Source organism: Cnephaeus nilssonii (genome assembly GCF_951640355.1).
Source record: "Cnephaeus nilssonii genome assembly, chromosome: 20".
Classification (NCBI taxonomy): Eukaryota; Metazoa; Chordata; class Mammalia; order Chiroptera; family Vespertilionidae; genus Cnephaeus; species Cnephaeus nilssonii.
The window spans coordinates 48796028-48816360 of NC_137091.1; the positions used below are offsets into that span (position 1 = coordinate 48796028).

General features: G+C 64.8%; 2 protein-coding genes across 4 annotated transcripts; one reads left to right on the plus strand and one right to left on the minus strand.

The window, feature by feature from the left end:
* Window positions 1-2419: 2419 nt before the first annotated feature.
* CNOT3 (CCR4-NOT transcription complex subunit 3) lies at window positions 2420-16526 on the plus strand. 3 transcript variants are annotated; one of them, XM_079799481.1, is made up of 18 exons: window positions 2420-2650; window positions 6355-6432; window positions 6522-6589; window positions 6810-6884; window positions 7026-7115; window positions 7207-7335; window positions 7430-7525; window positions 9214-9436; window positions 9526-9659; window positions 10044-10100; window positions 11124-11493; window positions 11572-11695; window positions 12476-12674; window positions 13920-14019; window positions 14114-14312; window positions 14558-14690; window positions 15258-15383; window positions 16389-16526. In XM_079799481.1, exons 2-18 carry the CDS (start codon window positions 6408-6410, stop codon window positions 16485-16487), a joined length of 2247 nt encoding a protein of 748 aa, XP_079655607.1. In that variant the 5' UTR covers window positions 2420-2650; window positions 6355-6407; the 3' UTR covers window positions 16488-16526. The 3 variants fall into 3 exon arrangements, with proteins under 3 accessions (XP_079655607.1, XP_079655608.1, XP_079655609.1); XM_079799482.1 differs by having other exon boundaries at window positions 2421-2650; window positions 9217-9436; XM_079799483.1 differs by lacking the exons at window positions 2420-2650; window positions 6355-6432; window positions 6522-6589; ... (1 more) ...; window positions 7026-7115; window positions 7207-7335 and having other exon boundaries at window positions 7509-7525; window positions 9165-9436.
* A 216-nt stretch (window positions 16527-16742) lies between these two features.
* Window positions 16743-20219, minus strand: LENG1 (leukocyte receptor cluster member 1). The gene is made up of 4 exons (XM_079799511.1): window positions 19895-20219; window positions 18408-18587; window positions 17554-17813; window positions 16743-16978 (listed from the first exon to the last, which is right to left on the minus strand). Exons 1-4 carry the CDS (start codon window positions 20024-20026, stop codon window positions 16765-16767), a joined length of 786 nt encoding a protein of 261 aa, XP_079655637.1. The 5' UTR covers window positions 20027-20219; the 3' UTR covers window positions 16743-16764.
* Between the last annotated feature and the right edge of the window lie 114 nt (window positions 20220-20333).

The following is a 20333-nucleotide window of genomic DNA, read 5'->3' on the forward strand; positions in this document are numbered from 1 at the left end:
GCTGCTGGGCCCAGAGCTTCTGATTCCGTTGGTCTGTCATAGGCTCAATGCTGTGCGTTTCTAACAAGGCCCCAGGTGATGTCTATGCTGCTGACGTAGGGGCCACACTCGGAACCACTGCTCCAGAAAATGAGATGCATGTTGGGATTATCTCAGAAGTTTTACAATTACTGTTACCTGGTTCTGATCCCCAGATTTATTTTTAAACATGTTTTTATTGCCTTCAGAGAGAGGAAGGGAGAAGGAGAGAAAGAGAAACATCAACAATGAGAGAATCATTGATTGGCTGCTGCCCACACGCCTCACACTGGGGGTGGAGCCCACAACCCGGGCATGTGCCCGACCAGGAATCAGACCAGGACCTCCTGGTTCATAGGTTGACACTCAGCCACTAAGCAACACCAGCCGGGCCGCAGATTTATTTATTTTTTATTTCACTGGTTACGGTGAGGCCTGACTGGGTTTTTAAAAAGCCACCAGGTGATTCTATTTGCAGCCACATTGGAGAGCCAGTGTTCTGGATCTTTGCTCTTCGAAGTGGGGACTGTGGACGCTCCATTCACCTGGGAACTTGTTAGAAAAGCAGGACCTGGGACCTTCTGGACCAGGGTCTGCATTTTAACCATGCCACCCCCTCCCCCAAAACGATTCCTGGGAAGTCCCCATGCAGGGGGACACTTTGAATAGCAAAGCCCCACATCAAAACTCAAACTCTAATGAGCACAGGGATCTCCTGGCAAGTCTGTAAAAGTACAAATCTCTGGGGCTGTGTGGCCCTAAGAACATGGCTTTTTTCTTGTTAATCCTCATTGTTTTCCATTGATTTTAGAGAGAGACATGGATGTGAGAGAAACCGGTCAGTTGCCTCACACGTGAATCCCTATGGGATTGAATTTGAAACCTGGGTATGTGCCCTGCCCTGGAGTCAAACCCGTGACCCTTCGGGGCATGGGATGACGCTCTGACTATGGAGTCACACTGGCCAGGGCAACATTGCATTTTTACAAGCATTCTTATCTCCCTTGTCACAGCTGATTCTGATCAGCTCTCACTTGCTTTTCTCTGACTTCCCTCCACCTAGACTAGAGATAATGGGCAAATCTGGCTTCCCATCTTGATGGGTGTGATCCTTAGCAAGTCTTAACCACAGTCATTCCTTGCATTCATTCATTCGTTTAGCAGAGGGTTACTCCGTGCCTCCTGGGGATGCAAAATCCATAAGGAGCGAGTTGAATAAAGACGAAAATGATGTCAGGCGTGCAAGCGTCAATCCGAATGAACACGCAGGGCTCTCAACTTGAGCACTTGGTGTGGGATGTCGGGGAAGTTTTCCTCCCGAGTAGAGCACAGAGCTGAGATATTTAAAGACCAACAGGCATTAGGTGGTAACCGTGGGAGGGGAAACCTAATCGCACCTGTGCCTTCCGCACCGAGGAAACCGGGGTGCAGAGGAGAGGTACAGCCACGTAACCCTCAGAGGCAGGACAAAACTCCGTGCCTCCGTGGCGCTTCCCCACTAACGCAGCTTCGCGTGGTGCCAGTGACGGGCACTGTCTCGTGCTTCCTCCATGAAGGACTGAGTCTCAGAGAGCTGCCCAACACAGGCACTTGGAGACGGACCGTGCTGCTGAGCGACAGGCCGGACGCTAGGGATAGAGAAGGATGCGCCCCAGTTCCCGGGTCTGCCTGCTACGCCCAGTTTCACACGCTGGAGGAGCGGGTACTGCCCCCTCGCTACACTATTGGGCCAACTGGCATGAGTGATAACAGTCAGGGCCAACGAGGGAAAAGGGGTGGACCCTCTTGCTCAGCTCCGCCCCCGTGGCCCAGGAGATGTTTTGATTGGCAGATGACTTCAGCTTTGAAGGCACCTGTCTGTATCCCATTAGGTACTCGGTCCTTAACTCCCACTCTGCATGCCTTCCTCCACTTTCCCTACCCACTTCCAGGACCAACCAATGGCTTCAGGATGGAATATTCCTTCCCAACCAATTAAAAATGGCTCTAAACTTGACGGACGACTTCCCTCCCCTGATCAGCTTAGCTCCTCCCCCCTGCCAATTGGTTTAGGAAAGGGGGGCGGGTGTGTCCAATCAGCATGACACCAGCCTCTTGATTGACGCGCGGGCCCTCGCGCTGGCGTGTTGTGCCTTGAGGCGGGAGGAGGAGGAGGAACGGGGAACAAAACCTGAGCCAATCCTAGTAGCCTGCGCGGGAGGCCAATCAAACGCCGCGCCTTGGAGCAATTGTCCAATCGGTGAGAGGGGGCCGAACGCATCCCTGCCAAAGACCAATAGGACGCGCCCGAGCGGCAGGAGCGACGTGCAGCAGGAGCAATGGTAGGGCTATATTCAGGGCTTGGGGGCGGGCCGGCGCCAGAGACGAGAAGAGAGGAGGGGAGGCCTCCTCCGCCGCCGCCATCTTGGACCGGGCCCGTCAGCTTCCGCGGAGCCATCGGCAGACGCCGCGGCCTCCCTTGAGCCCCGACCCCGTCGTCAGAACAACCCCGGGCCCACTTCCCCCCACCCCACTTCCGCTCCGCGCCGTTATCGCGATAGCGCCCGGGCCCGGGGCGCGAGAAAAAGGCGGCGGGCGCTCGCCTCCCTCGCCTATCGCGATACGCTCCTCAGCGGCGGCGCCAGCTCCTGTGGTGAGAGCGTCAGGCTCGACTGGGCCGGACCCCTTCCCCTCCTCCCCCCGGCGCCGTCGACCGCCTTCCCCGCCGCCCCCGCCCCTGCAACACCGCCTCCTGTCTCGACATGGCCGCCCCCGCCCCCGCTCGGCGCCCGGGGTCCCAGCGCGTCGCGGCCCCGCCGTCCGGCGTCCGCCGTCCCGGCCGAGCGCGCCCCTCCTTCCGCCGCTGCCCCCTCCGTGCCCCTCGGCGTCGCCCGGAGTCCGCCCGCGACCCGGGCCGCGCGTGGCGTCCGCGTCTGCCCCGCGGGGTGCGGGGAGTGAGCCCGGGCGAGGTGCCGCCCCTCGGCGTCCGCGCGGCTGCGGGCGTGGGGTCTCCGGTGCCGGAACCCCTTCCGGGCAGGGGGCCCCCCCGGGCAGGGACGGCAGCCGGGCTCCCGCCACACGCGCCCAGCGCGGTGCCCGCTCCTCGGAGACGGGGTGGGGTGAGCCCCCTGCGCGCAGGACGCCGCTCCATCCCCGGGCGCCGCAGCCCGAGTCCCGCCAGTTTGCGGTCGGTGCTCCCGCCCCAGGGAAAGCCCCGAGTCCGCGCCGGGCAGTCGGCCTGCCCGGGGGCTGGTCCCGGCCGGCGGCTCCAGGTGCGGGTCCTCACGCTGTCACTCCCCTCGGCGGGATGGTGTGGCTCCGGCCCCCTCTGGTCTCGGGGACGAGCTGGTCCCGCCTTGGTGACACCTGAGCTCCCACTCGCTCTGAGTTGCTAACCGCCTCCCGGTGTGCGGTGTGCGCGGGGCAGGCGCCCCCCGAGCCTGGTGCCTGCCCTTCGGATCAGGGGCTGTCACCCCGCTCCTGCCCCGCAGGCCCAGGTGTGTGTCTGGGACCTGCCTCCCCGGCCTCACCACGTCCGCTGCCCCTTCCGGGGTCAGGCTTCCAGCCCCGTTCGCATCAGTCCTTCCATTGGGGTGTATCTTTCCGGGAGGCAGGGGGTCCCCCCCCCCCCATCCTGTGGACGTGTAAGCTTCCCAGCACCAAAGAGCCCGCTTGGTGTCCCCAGTCGGAGAGCCGGGGTTCACCCCCACCCCCGCCCACCCTGCTGGCACCTCAGGGAGTAAGGCTCCTGTGCTGAGCTGTGTGCCTTCTCCCCAGGGCAGGGGACCTTTGTGGGTGCGGTCCGCCTGCCTGGGTGTGGGCCCCTCTGTCTGTCCTGCTGGGGGCTGGGGCCTCCCAGGGTAGTGCCCTCTCCTGCCGCCCAGGCTCCGTGCTGTGGGGGGAAGGAGCCTGGGACTGGGGGAGACACCCCCTGTCTGTCGTCACTTTCCCTGGGACTGAAGAGGTCTAAGGTGGGACCCCAGGACCTAGCACACCTACCGGACAGAGGCTCAGGCCTGCGAGGCTTAAGGATCGCCTCCCAGCATCACTTCCCCAGGGTTTGGGGGCGGCTTGGTGTCCGTCCCAGGATTCAGCCCTGCTCTCCCTCGGCCTTTGTGTGACCGCTCACCCCCACCCCCCGGGGAGTCTGGGGCTGCCTTGGGGCCTTTCAGTGTTGGCTCCTGGGTTATGGAGAGCTGAGCGCTCACACCCTCAGCGCTGGCTCCTTAATTGCGGGACGCGCCTTCCTTTTGGTTAAGTCTCCGGGCCAAGGCTCCTCGCTGTCGGGGAGCAGACCTGCTGCGGTGGGGGGCCTGGGGGGGTCCCCAGAGCGGTGGGGCGCTCTTTGGAGATTCAAGCTCCAGCTTCTCTTCTCTCTGCCCTTTGCTGGGGACCTCGATGTGGGGCTTTCCTCGGCGGCGGAGGCTCCCGCCCGCTGTCGCGCCCAGTCTCTAGGGCACAGGTCTCCTGGGCCTGCGGGCTGGGCCTGTCTGGAGGAGCTGCCTCCCAGGTCACGCGTGTCCTGTCCAGGTCCGCTGTGTCCCTTGGAGGTTCTGTCTGAAACCGCCTCCCCGGGCTCCCAGCTCCTTAGGACTTCCTGCGGCTGCAGTCCGCACCCTCCGGGGGTCAGCTCCTCCCTGCCAGGCATTCCGCTCAGTCAGGGCAGGTGGGGAAGGAGCGCGTGCAGCACCTTGTTTAGGGGCGTCAGCGGTGTCTGCGCCCCGGGGGGCAGCCCCTGCCCCTGCTTCGGGCTCCTGAGAGGCAGGAGCACGCACTCTGTGTGACATCCTGTCCTCATCCCACCCCGGGCAGCCAGAGGCTTGTCTGGGCCCCGCGTGCTTCTTGGGGTGAGTCCCTCTGTGCCGCCCGCTCCTGGGTTCTAGGGCGGCTCCCCTTCTGGAGCCGGGCCTTCCTGGGGTGGGCCTGGCCCCCCGGGCTGAGAGTGCCCGGTTCTCCTGTTGGCCTGTTGCGGAGGAATATTCGCCCTCTCGGCTCAGGTGCCACACCCACTGCACCATGCAGAGGACCTGAACCCCTTTATGGGCCTCCGCCTGTCCAAAGCCTGCTCTCTGGTACCCTGTTCACCCCCTTATCTCCTCCCCCCCCCCCCAGCCCCCCGCAGCTACTGGCCACGTGGGAGTTAGGTGGTAACCGAACTGAGGAGTGAAAAGTTCCGGCCACATTGCGAGTGTTGGGTGTCACAGCGCAGCCGCAGAAAGGGGCGCAGGACTGTGCTGAGACGCTCCCCTGTGGGCAGGGACTTCTCGGGTTGGGGCTCAGTCCTCGGCTCCCCCATCTCGGAGCGGGGAGCTGGGCCATTGAGTAGACGCCGCCGCCTCTCCGGGGCGCAGCCTGGCGTCGGGCGTCCTCCTGTGCAACCCTGGCTGCCAGCTCTCCCCTGGACTTGCTGTGGGCCCTCAGGCGTAGCTTCCTCCCAGGCCAAGCTCCAGGTGACCCCCCGGGCCGCAGTCCCCTCCGGGGTGCCTGCAGTTCTTTAGGGCGAAGGTGCCCTCTGAGTCCTGGGTGCTTGCCCTGGCGGTGTGTGTGTCCGAGTCTCCATTTCCGACGCTCTGATACGGAACTCCTTCCTGCGTGCAGATCGCTCCTCCGGCGGAGGTCCCCTTTCACCCTCTGTCTCCCCAGAGCTCTCCCCCGGCCTCTGGGTCGCCGTCTGCCCCAGCCCGCCAGCCCTTCCGGGGGTCCCCCTGTGGCTGGGCATGTTGTCTCCTTTGGTTTCAGGATCCGCTCTGGGGTAGACATTTTCCTGCTCTGAGGCTCTTCTACCTGGGAGCCAGCCCTGTCAGTGTGTGTGTGTGTGGGGGGGGCGCGGGGGGGGAGCGCTGCACGGTTACAGCGTGTCTGGCCCCCACGCCCCCTCCGTCCCTTACAGCTCACACTCTGCCAGGCCCCTCTCTGGGGGCGCACCTGTTCTGTGCCTCCGACGTGGCTGTGTTAGGGTCTGGTCCACTGTGTCCCCGACCCCTCGGTGGGAAGTGAGGCGTCAGGTCTCACACCTTCGTCCCTAGCAGCCAGCTGTGTGCTGTGTGGCTTTTTTCTGCCCCGAACAAGACTCCTGAGTGTCATCTGGGGCAAGGTGCCCCACACTCTAGGAATTTTCCATTTCCTGGGTCAGACGCACACAGAAAGTGTATCTGTTTCCTCGTTTCCACAAAGTTCAGGCCCGTGCTGGGCAGGTGAGGCAGCGGAGAGGCCTGGCCGGTCCTTGTCAGCGGGCAGTAGACTCACCCTCCCTTTCCCGTCCCCCACCCCCACCCCACCCCACCCCCTCTTCCCAGCCTCTTTCCCGTCTGGGTTTGCACCAGCCAGAGAGTGAATGTGTGTTCCTTCCCCCTCCAGCAGCGTCTGTCTCCAAGGGAGTATGAAGAGAGTGCGCCTATAGGGCAGGGAAGATGGCGGACAAGCGCAAACTCCAAGGTACTGGGTGGCGGCCACGTGCCCCGGGGCTCCCCTCGGGTGCCTGCTGCTCGGCGGGTGCTCACTGCCTGCCTCTGTCCTCCTGCCAGGTGAGATTGATCGCTGCCTCAAGAAGGTGTCCGAGGGCGTCGAGCAGTTTGAAGATATCTGGCAGAAGGTACGGGGTCTGGGCCTGCGAATTGGGCTCCAGCGAGCAGAGCAGGAGGAGGTGCCGGGTGTCGGGGAGGGGGTGCTGAGGACCTGAGGGAAGCAGCTCTGAGATGGATTGGGGGTGACCCCAGAGTCCCCAGCACATGGGCACTAGGGCAGTCAATCCCGGGGGGCGGAGGGGTCCCAGCGTCCCCGGCACTGACGGCGTGCCCTCTCTCCACCCCCAGCTCCACAATGCAGCCAACGCGAACCAGAAAGAAAAGTATGAGGCTGACCTAAAGAAGGAGATTAAGAAGCTTCAAGTGAGGGGCTGGGGGCCGGACCCTGTGTCCTGAGGGCGGCAGGGTGGGGAGAGCGGACTGCTGGGTCCCAGGAAGAGGAGGAGGGCTGGGGCCTCGGGGCCCGGGCGCTGAGGAGTCTGACTGTCGGGCTTTCCCCTTCAGCGGCTGAGGGACCAGATCAAGACATGGGTAGCGTCCAACGAGATCAAGGACAAGAGGCAGCTCATAGACAACCGCAAGCTCATTGAGACGGTAGGAGCCAGAGCGGGCGTCTGAGGTGGGCGGGCCCCGGGGTCCCGAGCAGGTGCGGGAAGGGGCAGGCTGCCAACTGCGCTCTCCACAGCAAATGGAGCGGTTCAAAGTCGTGGAGCGAGAGACCAAAACCAAAGCCTACAGCAAGGAGGGCCTGGGCCTGGCCCAGAAGGTGGACCCCGCCCAGAAGGAGAAGGAGGAGGTTGGCCAGTGGCTCACGGTGAGCTGGGCAGAGAAGAGGAGGTGACCTCGGGGCCCTGCCCCCAGGCATCCCAGCGGATGCTGGCTGACCCCCGCCTTTCCTCCTCCCCCAGAACACGATCGACACCCTAAACATGCAGGTGGACCAGTTTGAGAGCGAAGTGGAGTCCCTGTCCGTGCAGACACGCAAGAAGAAGGGCGACAAGGATGTGAGTAGGGCCGGCACCCTTAGGGTGGGGGGGCTGGCTGGTGGGACGGGGGCTCCGGGGCGAGGTCAGGGCCTAGCAGACGGGCTGGCGCAGGGAGGAGGTGAGGCAGGCTCGGTCCCTTCTGGGTGAACGGCCGGTGAGGAGGAGGAGGAGGAGGAGGAGGAGCAGTTGGGGGAAGGCGAAGAGGTCGGCCTGGGTTGCACAGTGAGAGGCCTGACGGACCTGGGGCGGGAGGTCCAGCCGCGGCAGCCGGTCCTCGGGAGAGGACAGAGGGTACAGGCAGGGGAGGCACGAGGGACAGTGCGTGCGGCCGAGGAGAAGTGAGGTCTGCGACGGCCAGAGGCTCGGGCCTCGGGTTCCGGAACCCAGGATGCAGGCTGAGTTCCAGGGTGCGGACCCGTGCTTGTTGGCACGGAAGTACCCGGAGCAGAGCTGGTCCTCCGGGAGCTGGTGCGGGATGGCCTGCGGGAGGGAGGGCCAGGCGTGGTGTGTGAGCGAGGGCTCTGGGAACCGGGCTGGGGGCGGGGCGGAGCCACGTGCTGAATAACGTGCGGGTCAGCGAGGGACTGCGTGCATGGTGGTCCATGAGGTTATAACATTGTAAGCAAAAAGCTTATTTGTGACGTTGAAAGGACAGGCTGAACCCAACTACGATGTTGAATTTGATGTTGAAGTTGCCGCCTGAGAGGTCGTTTAAATGGAGGGGGAGGCTCAGCATGCTGTTCCCTGCCCTGGGCGAGGCGTGGGCTAGGGAGGAGGGCGCCCGGGAGCCAGGACCCCCTCCCCGCCCTCACCACAACGCACACACTCACTTCCTTGGTTCCTGGTCCTCTCTCACTCCTAGCAGTACTGCTCCCCTCCAGCTCCCGTCCCATCGTCCTCATCGTCCCCATCACCCCGCCCCCTGCCAAGCTCCTCCTTTGTTTCTCACCTCTAGCTGTATCTTCCTGCGTCTCTTGATTTCTGTTCTCCCTTTCCCTCCCCTTCCCTTCTTTCCCTGTCTTCCTCCTCCTCTCCCCTCACTCTAACCACAGGCCCCGCCCCCCCCCCCCCCCCCCCCCCCCCCGCTACTCCAACGCGTGCGCACACACGGGCACCTGCACACTAGGTCCTCGGCGCTGTTCTTGCTGTGCCTTTCTTGTTGGGGGACGTTGAGATACACGAGCACTTAGGTGGTGTTCCAGTCCCCACACTGCTCAGCACGGTAACGTGGGGGACAGGCTGCAGCCTGGGGCGGAGTGAGCCAGACCTTCCAGGCCTGCGTCGGTGCCTGACAACGCGGTCTCAGAACGTGTCCCTGTTCAGTGACGCGTGGTCGTGTAATAGGTCCGTGCAGAGACGGGGCTAGACTTGGGATGAAGGTGCCGAATCCCAAAGGGGATGGGGGCCTTGGAAGGAGTAGGCACCTGGAGTGCCTGGAAGCCAGGCTTCAGATTCCGGGCTCCTTAGCGGGCACAGCTAGAGAGGGGGGCATGGCGTGACAGGGCTGTGATGGTAAACCCCGAGCTCCCTCCAGTGGGGTCATTGTTACTGTGGGAGCCGGACAGGAGGTGGGATCCCGGAGGGCAGGGCGGGCAGACTGCACACGGCCCGCGCCAGGAGGGGCCCGAGTGGGACTGAGGACGGGTTCTTGGGGCAGGAGGGCCGGGCGGCGCCCGCAGCCCCTGAGCTGGCCCTGGGCTCACCAGCAGAAGCAGGACCGGATCGAGGGCCTGAAGCGGCACATCGAGAAGCACCGCTACCACGTGCGCATGCTGGAGACCATCCTGCGCATGCTGGACAACGACTCCATCCTGGTGGACGCCATCCGCAAGATCAAGGACGACGTGGAGTACTACGTCGACTCCTCCCAGGACCCCGACTTCGAGGAGAACGAGTTCCTCTACGACGACCTGGACCTCGAGGACATTCGTGAGGCCCAGGGGTGACCGGCGTACGCAGGGCGGTGGGGCCGGGCCGGAGGGCGCCCCAGCCAGCTCAGCCGCCCCTCCCGCCCACAGCACAGGCGCTGGTCGCCACCTCCCCCCCCAGCCACAGTCACATGGAGGACGAGATCTTCAACCAGTCCAGCAGCACACCCACCTCCACCACCTCCAGCTCGCCCATCCCGCCCAGCCCGGCCAACTGCACCACGGTGAGGCCTGGCTCCCGCCCAGCACACGGGGCGGGTCTCAGGGAGGGTCATCGAGGAAGCGAGGACCTCGGCATCCAGGGTCTGGGCGCCAAGGGCCCCAGAGAGCTGATGAGATGGACGGGCCACACGGGGGTCCTGGGTGTGGAGGTGGAGGCTGGGCAGAGGTCGGGCTTGCACCCCCTGAGGAGGCTGGCTGGGGGGCGGAGGGGGGTGCGGGGCGGGTCCTGGCTCCAGGAGACAAGGACCTGGGGAGCTGGGCTCCAGTTCCCAGTGAGATTAGGTCACAGGGATTTGAATGCTCTGAGGCCGGAGGGGGGTCATCTGGGTACAGGTCCCCGGGGGTTCAGAGATGACACGCGTTTCTGACTGCCTCCCTCACCTCAGGAAAACTCGGAAGATGACAAGAAGAGGGGCCGCTCCACGGACAGTGAAGTCAGCCAGGTGGGTCTGACGGGCATGACGCTGGCTCCTTCTCTGGTTCCCAAAGGTGCAGGAAGCCTGAGGCTGGCCGCAGTGCAGGCTCTGGGACAGGCTGCCCTGAGAGCCGCGGGCAGGCAGGCAGGGGCTGTGGTCAGAAGCTGCTCGGAGGGCATATCCCCCTGGGTATAGAGGGAGACTTGCGCTCAACCAGTGGGTAAAGGTGACATTCCTGGGCCAGGTAGTGGAGGTAACACAGGCGAGTCGTCAGTGAAAGCCAGAGTGCCACGTGGGAGCCAGCCAGGTGTTCAGGGCTGGCCAGATGTGCAGGGCCGGCTGTGAGCGCAGGGCCTGGGGTAGCCGGGCTGAGAGCCCACAGGGACCCCGTACACCCTTGAAAAGGGCCTGACCAGCCTGCGACCCACCAGGTCAGCATCAGGCAGGCCCTTTTCGAGGGTGCACAGGGTCCCAGGCCCCAGCCCTCCGTGGGCTGCCGGGAGGGCTGTCCCGGGCACTGGGCAGGCAGTGGGGAGGCTGTGGTGCCAGGAAGGAGCACGTGTCCCGCTTGGTGTGGTGAGCATGGGCCGGGGCCTCAGGGTGGCAGGCCGAGGCGGCCGAGAGCAAGTCTTTACCAGCAGCTTGGCCTCGGGAGCGCGGGGGCACGCCAGCAGCCTGCTTCCTGGGGTGGTGCTCCTACACCCACGGGGTGCTTTAGGGACCCTCCACGTGACGTTTGGAATCACTGTCCAGTGCAGCTGTCTGTCCTTCTCTGGGGCTCTGGGCTGGTTCCATCTGAGCTCACGCTGAGGCTCTCACGGACAGCGGTTTCTCCTGTGTGTCCGCCCTCTGTCTGGGGGGACGTTGTGGGGACATGTGCAGGCAGGGCAGGGACCGCTGGGTGGGGCTGGGTCGGCATCAGTGTTTGAAGCACAGGGGTGCTGTGGAAGCCATTCCGGTGAGGTCGCCCAGTCCCAGGGAAGGGGTGCAGGAGGCTCGGCATCCCTGCTGGCCCGCGGGTCCTGACCCTCTTCTCTCTCCCGCCTGCAGTCTCCAGCCAAAAATGGCTCCAAGCCCGTCCACAGCAGCCAGCACCCTCAGTCTCCCGCCGTGCCGCCCAGCTACCCGCCTGGCCCCCCGCCCGCCACCTCAGCTCTGAGCACCACCCCTGGCAACAATGGGGCCCCTGCCCCGGCAGCACCTCCAAGTGCCCTGGGCCCCAAGGCCAGCCCAGCTCCTAGCCACAACTCGGGCACCCCCGCCCCCTACGCCCAGGCTGTGGCCCCACCAGCCCCCAGTGGGCCCAATGCTGCCCAGCCCCGGCCCCCCAGCGTCCAGCCCGGCGGTGGAGGCGGTGGAGGCAGCGGCAGCAGTAACAGCAGTGGAAGTGGAGGTGCCGGCAAACAGAACGGTGCCACCAGTAAGCGGGGGCTGCTGGGGGGCAGGGGTCCTGGGATAGCCGCTGGTGGCCCCTTTCATCCCCCCTTCCTTCCCTCAGGTTACAGCTCCGTCGTAGCGGACAGCCCGGCGGAGGTGGCTCTCAGCAGCAGCGGGGGCAGCAATGCCAGCAGCCAGGCTCTGGGCCCCCCATCTGGCCCCCACAACCCACCTTCCAGCACCTCGTGAGTGTCGGCCTCCGTCAGGGTTGGGGACAGGCACACGCAGGCACGGGGTACCCCACTGTTGCCCATGGTGCGGACACAGGCCTTGCCCTGGCCCGTTGGGACTCCCCCACGAGCCGTGTCCCACCTCTTTCCATCCGGGACACTGGGCACGGGCCCCCGGCGGTGCCCTTTGCGACGTAAAGCAGTCCTCACTGACGGGTGTTCTCAGCCCACCCCGCCTGGGCTCTCCGGCTTCCTCTTTCCCGGAGGAGCTCTGGCCCCAGCCCCCCTTTTCTGTTCCTGCCCCACGGTCACCTGACTGTGGAGGGCTCTGTCTGCTTTCCAAAGTGGAAGACCCCGAAGTCGTCCTGCCCATCCCCAACCACCCTCTCCTGGGTCCCCGATGCCCAGGGCAACGCCCCACGAGAGCGCTTCCCCTCCTGGCTGGGACCTCGGGAAGCCTGCCCTCCCCTCTGGGGGCTCCCAGACACTCAGCCCTCCCCTCTGGGGGCTCCCAGACACTCAGCCCTCCCCTCTGGGGGCTCCCAAGGGGCGTCTGCCCGAGGCACCACATCTTGTGGCTGGAACACCCACTCTCAATCCTGCCCCGTGGACCGTCAGAGGCTGCCCCGTTTCCTGGCAGCTCTTCTTCCCAGAGCCCTTCCCTCCGTCTGTCCCTCAGCCCACCCCTCGCGGCTCCCTCTGCTGGCCGCCTCCGATTTGACTCTCCCTGTCACCCTTCCCGTCCGTCCCACCCGTGGGGACACTCCCATGATCCCCCTCCTGTCCCCTCTGCAGGAAGGAATCCAGTGCAGCTGCCCCAGCAGGCGCTGGGGGCGTAGCCCCAGGCTCAGGGAACAACTCTGGGGGACCCAGCCTCCTCGTGCCCCTTCCCGTGAACCCTCCCAGCTCCCCGACACCCAGCTTCAGTGATGCCAAGGCAGCTGGCGCCCTGCTCAACGGACCCCCGCAGTTCAGCGCCGCCCCGGAGATCAAGGTGGGTGCAAAGCCTGTGTGTCTTGCCAGCTTGGCCCCAGACCTTCATTGCAAACCCCCCTTCCCCTCAGGCCTCCACTGCCACCCCCAGCTCTGCTCCTCATAGTCACTGCTTTCCTTCTGGTTTTTCCCTCCACCCCCCCCCCACCCCCCCACCCCCGTCTGCTCCCCGGCCTGGTGGTGCTCACTGGCCTGCTGTCTGCTCTCCGGGTGCCCACCGTCCTCTCCCAGTTCTGTCTCTGTTTCTCCTCTTACTTTCTTCGCACAAACACTGTCCAGCTCTCGGCCCTCCTGCTCCCTGGAGGAAGTCACCTACGTGAGGAAGGGCCTGCTCTGGGCGTCGGTGCTGAGGGAACGCACCCAGTGCCGCCGTCCGTGCGGACAGCGCCCCGCTGGGTGGGGATGCACTTGGCGCATGTGGTCTAACCTGTGGAGACGGCCCTGCAAGGCCTCTGGGGGCTGTGTCTAAGCGGGGACCCGGATGGGGCAGGAAATGCTGCTGGAGGAAGGGAAGGGGGTGTCTGCCGAGTTCTAGGCAGGCTCATGCCGGAGCGGTCGTTAGAAGGCTGGGTGGGGTTCAGCAGAGAGAGGAGGAAAGGAGTGTCCACTCTGCAGGAGGGGAGCAGGCTGGCTGCCTGCCGTGGTGGGGTGTCACCACAGGGGGCAGGGGTCCTGGTTGCCATCGGCAGGACACTGCGGGTTAGACCCAGTCCCACAGGCAGCATGATGCCCGCCGTCCGGGCCCAAGCCCGCGTTGCCCTCTAGTCCTCCCTCCACCGACTCGGCAGTCACCACAGGGGACACTGCCGGAGCGAGCACGCCCACCGAGCGGTGCAAGGGCGGGGAGCTCACGTGTCCATGTTCTGGGCAGGGTCCCCAGCGGGGAGGTTCCCACAGGGAGGGGCGGGGGGGGGTGAGTGGTGGGAGCCTTGGAGAGGTCCCGGGGGCCGGGGAACAGGATGGAGAGGTGCCGTGCGGTCTGGGCGCGGAGGGGGTGCAGGCGGGGGGAGGAGCTGCTCCTGCGGGTTGAAGGCGGGTGTCGCCGTGTGCAGAGCAGGCGGCTCCTCTGCGTGCGGGCCCCGCAGTGTCTGCAGCACCAGCGCAGGTCCGGCTGCTGTGGGGGCTTCCCTGGCCAGTGCCCCGTTCGGGCCGCAGCGAACACTCGCACACTAAAGGCTCTGGCTGTGCCGGCCTCCGAGTCCCCGCACAGCCCCCTGCCCGGCCTGAGGCACCTGTTCCTCCCCAGGCCCCCGAGCCCCTGAGCTCCCTGAAGTCCATGGCAGAAAGGGCAGCTCTCAGCTCCGCCATCGAGGACCCCGTGCCGACGCTGCACCTGACTGAGCGAGGTGAGGATCCCGTGTCCCGGTGCTGTGGGGGCAGCCCGGCGAGGAAGGGCGCCCGCCCAGCCTCACCCCAGGGCCTGGCCCGGCCTCCCCACAGACATCATCCTGAGCAGCACGGCCGCTCCCCCGGCCTCGGCCCAGCCGCCCCTGCAGCTGTCGGAGGTGAACATCCCGCTGTCCCTGGGCGTGTGCCCCCTGGGGCCTGTGCCCCTCACCAAGGAGCAGCTCTACCAGCAGGCCATGGAAGAGGCCGCCTGGCACCACATGCCCCACCCCTCCGACTCGGAGCGGATCAGGTGCGGGGCTGCGGGGAGGAGGCTGGTGGGGTCTGGTCCCAGCCCTGAGGCTAGGGAGAGCTTGCTGGGCACCTGACGGGGGCTCCCCAGGAGGCGGGGTGAGGAGTTCAGGGCTGGCTGATCAGGTGACTGAGAGCTCCCACGAGCGGTGGGCGGGAGAGAGGTGAGAGCCGGGGTGGTGGCCTTCTGCCTCCCCGAGACAGCAGGGCTGGCAGGCACTGGCACTAACACACCGTCCCCCACAGACAGTACCTCCCCCGGAACCCCTGCCCGACGCCCCCCTACCACCACCAGATGCCACCCCCGCACTCGGACACCGTGGAGTTCTACCAGCGCCTGTCCACCGAGACGCTCTTCTTCATCTTCTACTATCTGGAGGTACAGCAGGGCCCCCGGGCAGCCTCGGGGCCCCCGCCTCGCCGCCACCGCCGCCGTCCCCCCTCGGGCTGGAGGGTGAGGTGGGTGCCCCACTGCGGCCGCCGGGACCACACCCCTCCCCATTCCCCCAGCCCTGGGCCCCCAAACCAAACCTGTCCCGGTCCCCACTTCCGCACGGGGGTCAGAACGGCTGAGGCGGAGGGTTAGGTTGCCCACTCGCAGCGCCCGTCCCGTTAGCTGTCCCCGCGGGCAGCCTGTGTGACCCCCGGGGGGCACGCGTAGCCTCCGCCCTCATCCCGCCCGGGAAACCGAGGCCGCCGCCTCCGAGCACTCCTCCTGCGTTAGTGTCTCTTCCTTCTCCAAGCTTCTCCGGAAGCACTCCCACCTCCTGTCTCCTTTTCCTCTGGCAGCGCTGGTATGTTCTGTGCCCCCGCCCGGCTCCAGCTGGAGGGTCCAGCCCATCCTTGGTCTGTGGCGGGGCCCGGGGTCAGCCCTGATGCCCTGCCCGTCCCCCTTGCCCCTCGCATCGGGGGGTCCCCTGATGCCCCGCTGCCCCTCCCCCCCCAGGGCACGAAGGCGCAGTACCTGGCAGCCAAGGCGCTGAAGAAGCAGTCGTGGCGGTTCCACACCAAGTACATGATGTGGTTCCAGAGGCACGAGGAGCCCAAGACCATCACGGACGAGTTCGAGCAGGTGAGGCCCGCCCCTCACCGGCAGCTCGGACAGCTCGGCTGGGTCTGTCATTCACACTGAGCAACTCCTAGGCACCCCAGGTCCTGGCCTAAACGCCCCTTCCTCGGGGAGCCCCCCACCCCAGCCACACCGCCTGTGCTGTCCGCCGGCTCGGTGGGGGTGTGGGGTCTCCCCTGCCCCCCGCATGAGCCTAGCGCTCAGCCAATTGAGTGGGGGAGCTGTTATTTCTGAATGGCCTTCTCCAGTTCCAACTGGTGGTGGGGACTTAACCTGGGTGTGACCCCACCTCCAGCCGGGGGCCCTGAAACCTGTGCCATTCCCATTTCCTGTAAAAACGGGGTGACAGGCCCCCCTTATGCAGTGGTGAGGATTAAACGAGTTAGTCACGTGTGTACGTGACGGTGCCTGCCACGGAGCGTCCTGGGCGCGTTGCACCTGTCCCAGCGTGCTTTTCCTCGGTGCCGGACGCAAGGACCGAACTGGTCGTGTCCTCAGAGTGAGGCTCAGCCCGCTCCCCTCGGTTCTTTGAAGCATTTCAGCCGCTCAGAACCCAGCCCCCTCCCCACTGTGCCTTCTCTGACACTACAGACCTGTCCCCTCCTGGCTGGGCCCAAAGTAACCCGCTGAGTTAGTCTATTCCCAGGCGGCACTCCTCCAGAAAGTCCCGCCCACCAGGCACCAGTAGCCCCTCAGTGCACACACAGCCCGTCCCATCTCCAGCCGGGGGGTGGCCTCGGGTGGTGGAGAGGCAGTGCTCGGACACGCCATCCTGGGCACCTGAGCGGGGTTCAGAAGCCACCACCGTCCTGAGAGGCAAGAGGACTTCGCAAACGTGCGGGGCCTCAGCAGAAGTGACCTCTGCGCCTCCCTGTGCTTCCTCTAAAGTGGGCGCGGCAACCTTTCCTACCAGGAAGAGCGAGCGGGGCGGAGTGAGAGCAGCCCCCCTTGTCCGCTCGGCCCGGCTCCCCAGCACCTCTCCCCGTCACTGACGCCTCCTCCCCGCAGGGCACCTACATCTACTTCGACTACGAGAAGTGGGGCCAGCGGAAGAAGGAAGGCTTCACCTTCGAGTACCGCTACCTGGAGGACCGGGACCTCCAGTGACACCGGCCGCCCCACCCGCCCCAGCATGCTGACCCCTGCCCCCGAAGACGGGGAGGCCCCAGGCCGCGGGGCAGCCCCCTCCCCCAGGAAGGAGGGGCCGGGAGGTTTCCTCTTCCTCTCGGCCCAGCCTGGGGCCCTGGGGGCGAGGGCTGCCCCTCCTCCCCTCTCCAGTGAGGGACATTTTTTGGTAAACCTATTTTCATTTTGGAAAATATTTATGAATAAATAGTTTTATATGACGGCTGGCAGCAGCAGCCTCTCGTGTACCCCTCAGGAGTCAGTGAGGGAGAGGGGGGTCCTGCCAGCGGGGGCGCCGGGCCAGCTGCGGGTTGAACTGGGAGTTGTACCGCCGCCGCCGATCATCTGTCTCTTCCGGCTGCTCCTCCTGTTGTGCCCCTCCTCGGACCCGGGCCAGCAGGGCCTCCGCTCGTGCCCTCTCAGTGGCTTCCCGCCGAAGGCGTTCAGCTCGAAGCTGGTCCAGGGACGGGGATCTGGGGAAGGAGAATCAGGGTAGAAAGCTGGGAGGCCCCACGTCCCCAAGAGGGAGCGGCCCCCGGACCCCCTGCCTGCATCTGACGTGCTCTCTGTCCTCCTCCCGGTCTAACAACGAGGTGCCCCTTCAGGTCAGGAGAGTCTGCCGTTAATCAGCTGCGTGACACGGCACACACCCGGGCGCCTCCGCCTCAGTTTCCCCTCCTGTGCCCGGGTCTGCCATCCTAGCAGCAGGCCTGCTTCTGCTCTAATGCTGCGGTTCTCAAACTCGGGCCTCAGAGCTCCAGGACCCCACGGAGCTCCCGTGTCCTGGGCTGTACGTTAACATTCAGCACGGTAGAGCCTCTGATGACGTTCACATCAGAAGTGGAAGCAAATCTTGGGAACAAGCCTGTGTCCACTGGCGCCACGCAGCCCCTGGAGCCCACGAAGCGAAAAGCCAGATGCTGCTGTGACAACCGGCCTGGCCTGGCCGAGCCCCCGAAGGGCTGTCAGGCCCCCAGGGTCGCCGAGAGCCACGGCGGCCCGACCGCCTGCCCCAGAGCCCCTGGCACCCACACGGCTCCCTCCTTACTCTTTGGGCCGCTGTTTCTCGGGCCCCGCTTCCTTTCTGCTGCGCCTGCCCTGGTCACCGCTGTGCCTCCTCTTCTTCCCCAAGTGTTTCTGCATCTCCAGCAGAGGGTCCAGGCGGCTCTTGACCTTCACATCTGGTCCTGGACCGGGCGGGGGTGCCCCTCGCTCCGGGGGCAGCTGGTACCAGGGGGGCTGAGTCTGGGCTTCCGCGGCACTCTGGCCCAGGTACGTCAGGATGCCCAGAGCTTTCTCCTGCTTCTCCTGAGGGGCAGGAAGCCGGAAGACGGTCAAGTGTCTGCCCTCAGGGAGCCCTGGGTGTGATGACGGACACCCATGGCTGGGACGGCAGAGCCAGGCGTTCAGCTAAGTGTTGAGGGCCTGTCATGAGCCAGCGCTGCCACGTGCTGGAGACACAGGAGGGGACACAGGTGGGGTCTGCACCGGGGACAATGGCGGCTCTAACAAGGCACGGGGAGGGGGAGGCACTGTGAGGGCAAAAATCTGAACAAAGCAAACAAGGCCAAGAGGTGACTGAGGCAGGGGGAGGGCAAGTTCATCCCTGAGGCAGGTGAGTGATAGGGTCTGATGTCATTTTACAAAGCTCAGGTAGGAGACCTGAGGGATCTGTACCTGCAGCCTCAGGCCTGGGGTGGGGGGAGTGTCCACTTCCACTTCCAAGCCCGTAGGCCTGGAGGGCTACGACCGGAACTCCCAGCGAGCTCCCAACGAGCGAGCCATTCAGTCTGTGCTGAGCCTCCATTGGCTCACTTGGTCCCCACCTGTCCTAGGCACCTGAGGGCAGAGGGCCCCCTCCCCCGGCTCCATGCCCGACAGGAATGAGCGAGGCCGGCTTACTTTCTCCTGTCGCTTTTCTTCCTCATACTCTTTGTTGCTTCTGGTCACCCCTTTCCCCTCCTCCAGCAGCTCCCGGAACAGGTCCACAGGCCCAGAACTCGGCGCCCCTGCATCTGCTGCTTCGAGCTCCGGCAGCGAGTTCCGATGCCTGGCTTTCTTCCGAAGGAATTCTGTGCGGGCCTGGGGGGGAGGGGCGGGGAGAAAGTCAGAGGCAGAGCATTCAGAACCAAGATGTGATCTGAGGAACCACCAGTGTGGTGCCGGCCACAGAGAACTGTGCTGGGGGCCATGGGAAGGAGCAGGGGCGCTGGGAGCCCAGGAGAGGCACCCGTCGCAGCCTGGGGAGAAGGTGGGGAAATGAGGCACCCGCTGGGTTTGTAAGATGCCTTTCTAACCACAGGCCAGAGGGTTCCCCAGTCTCAGTGACACAGCAGATAACCATGGAGGCAATCAAAACATTAGGACAGGTGATCGGAGTTCCAGGCAGGGCTCCAAGTCACTACCCAAGTAGAACTTTTAATTTTTTTAACAGAGAAAGGGAGAGGGAGAGAGACATTGATTTTTAAAATATATTTTTCATTTCAGGGAGGAAGGGAGAGGGAGAGAGAGAAACATCATTGATCAACTGTCTCCTCCATGCCCACACTGGGGATCGAGCCCGCAACCTGGGCATGTGCCCTTGACTGGAATCGAACCCGGGACGCTTCAGCCTGCAGGCTGACGCTCTATCTATCTACTGAGCCAAGTCAGCTAGGGCGGGATGCGATGATTTGTTGTTCCACTTACCTATGCATTCATTGGTGGTTACTTGTGCCCTGACTGGGGATCGGACCAACAACCTTGGCGTATGGGGGGCAACGCTGTAACCAACTGAGCTACCTGGCCAGGTCCCAGTCGATTTCCAATCTCTACTGAAACGTGAATCTAAAAAGCCCAGGCTACCTCCCAGCCAGTACTGAGGACCAGGTCAGCTAGGGGACTGACCACCAGGTGTGAACCCAACAGGTGAAGGAGCTATGGAGAGCGCGTCTGATGTTTGGGGGTGGGGGTGTGGACAGGACAGTGCAAAGGCTCCCCCACGGAGACGCCTTGGCTTGCGCCCCGTCTCTCCGGCGCGGCGTCCTCTCTCCTCTGCTCCGGGGGCTGACTGGCAGCGCCCCCCCAACAACCCGTGCTGGAGGGATGTCGCGAGTGGAGCGCTCTGCGCGGGACGAGCATCCAGTAGGCGCTCAATAAACACACTACAAACTGAAAAGTGGTCCGGGGTTCCTTTATTCATACGCTCCTGCTCTGTGCCAGGCAGCGCTCTGGGCTCGCGGAGAAGAGCGGAGGAAACCAGGCCGGGGAAGGTTCCGCGGTTCCCAACGCGCGGGGAGCCCAATTCCGCGCGGGACGCACTGCACCTGCGCGCCGCCTCCACTTCCGGCCCCGCCGCGGCGCCTGCGCGCTGGGCCCAGGAGCCCCGCCCGGCCGCTTTCGGAGCCTACCTCTTGCTGAGCGAGCAGCACCCTCCGTTCACGCTCTTTCTCCTCCTCCCGGGCCTGGGCCTTATCACGCCGCACGCGGGCGACATTGTCCTTGTTCCGGACGTGCCAGCTCTTCTTGGGCAAGATGTTCATGGTGCCTTGACGTCCAGAGACTGGCAGACCCGCCTCCTACCACTTCCGATTGGCGAGAGGATGCCCCGCCCTAGTATACCTGCCCCAGCCACGGATTGGTCCTGGATTAACGGGCACGCCCCTCCCTCCCAACGCCTCGAATCTCGCGTGCTGTCGCCTAGCGACCGCCTCGCGTCAACGTTCTGAGCCAATCACGGTGTCTCCACTTCTGACGCTAAACGGACGCGGCCTCTGACTGGCTGGCACGCCCGTCACGTCCTCCCAGAGCCAACACAGGTGATTGGCTGGTGCCGCGGAAGCCTTGCCC

Excerpts from the sequence above, each read along its gene's own strand:
- CNOT3 (XM_079799481.1), top strand. The coding sequence starts at position 6,408 with ATGGCGGACAAGCGCAAACTCCAAG. Across the intron at positions 7,336-7,429 it reads AGGTTGGCCAGTGGCTCACG|AACACGATCGACACCCTAAA; the intron begins GTGAGCTGGGCA and ends CTCCTCCCCCAG. Across the intron at positions 7,526-9,213 it reads AGAAGAAGGGCGACAAGGAT|CAGAAGCAGGACCGGATCGA; the intron begins GTGAGTAGGGCC and ends TGGGCTCACCAG.
- LENG1 (XM_079799511.1), bottom strand. The coding sequence starts at position 20,026 with ATGAACATCTTGCCCAAGAAGAGCTGGCACGTCCGGAACAAGGACAAT. Across the intron at positions 18,588-19,894 it reads TGCTGCTCGCTCAGCAAGAG|GCCCGCACAGAATTCCTTCG; the intron begins GTAGGCTCCGAA and ends CCTCCCCCCCAG. Across the intron at positions 17,814-18,407 it reads AAGAAAAGCGACAGGAGAAA|GAGAAGCAGGAGAAAGCTCT; the intron begins GTAAGCCGGCCT and ends CCTGCCCCTCAG.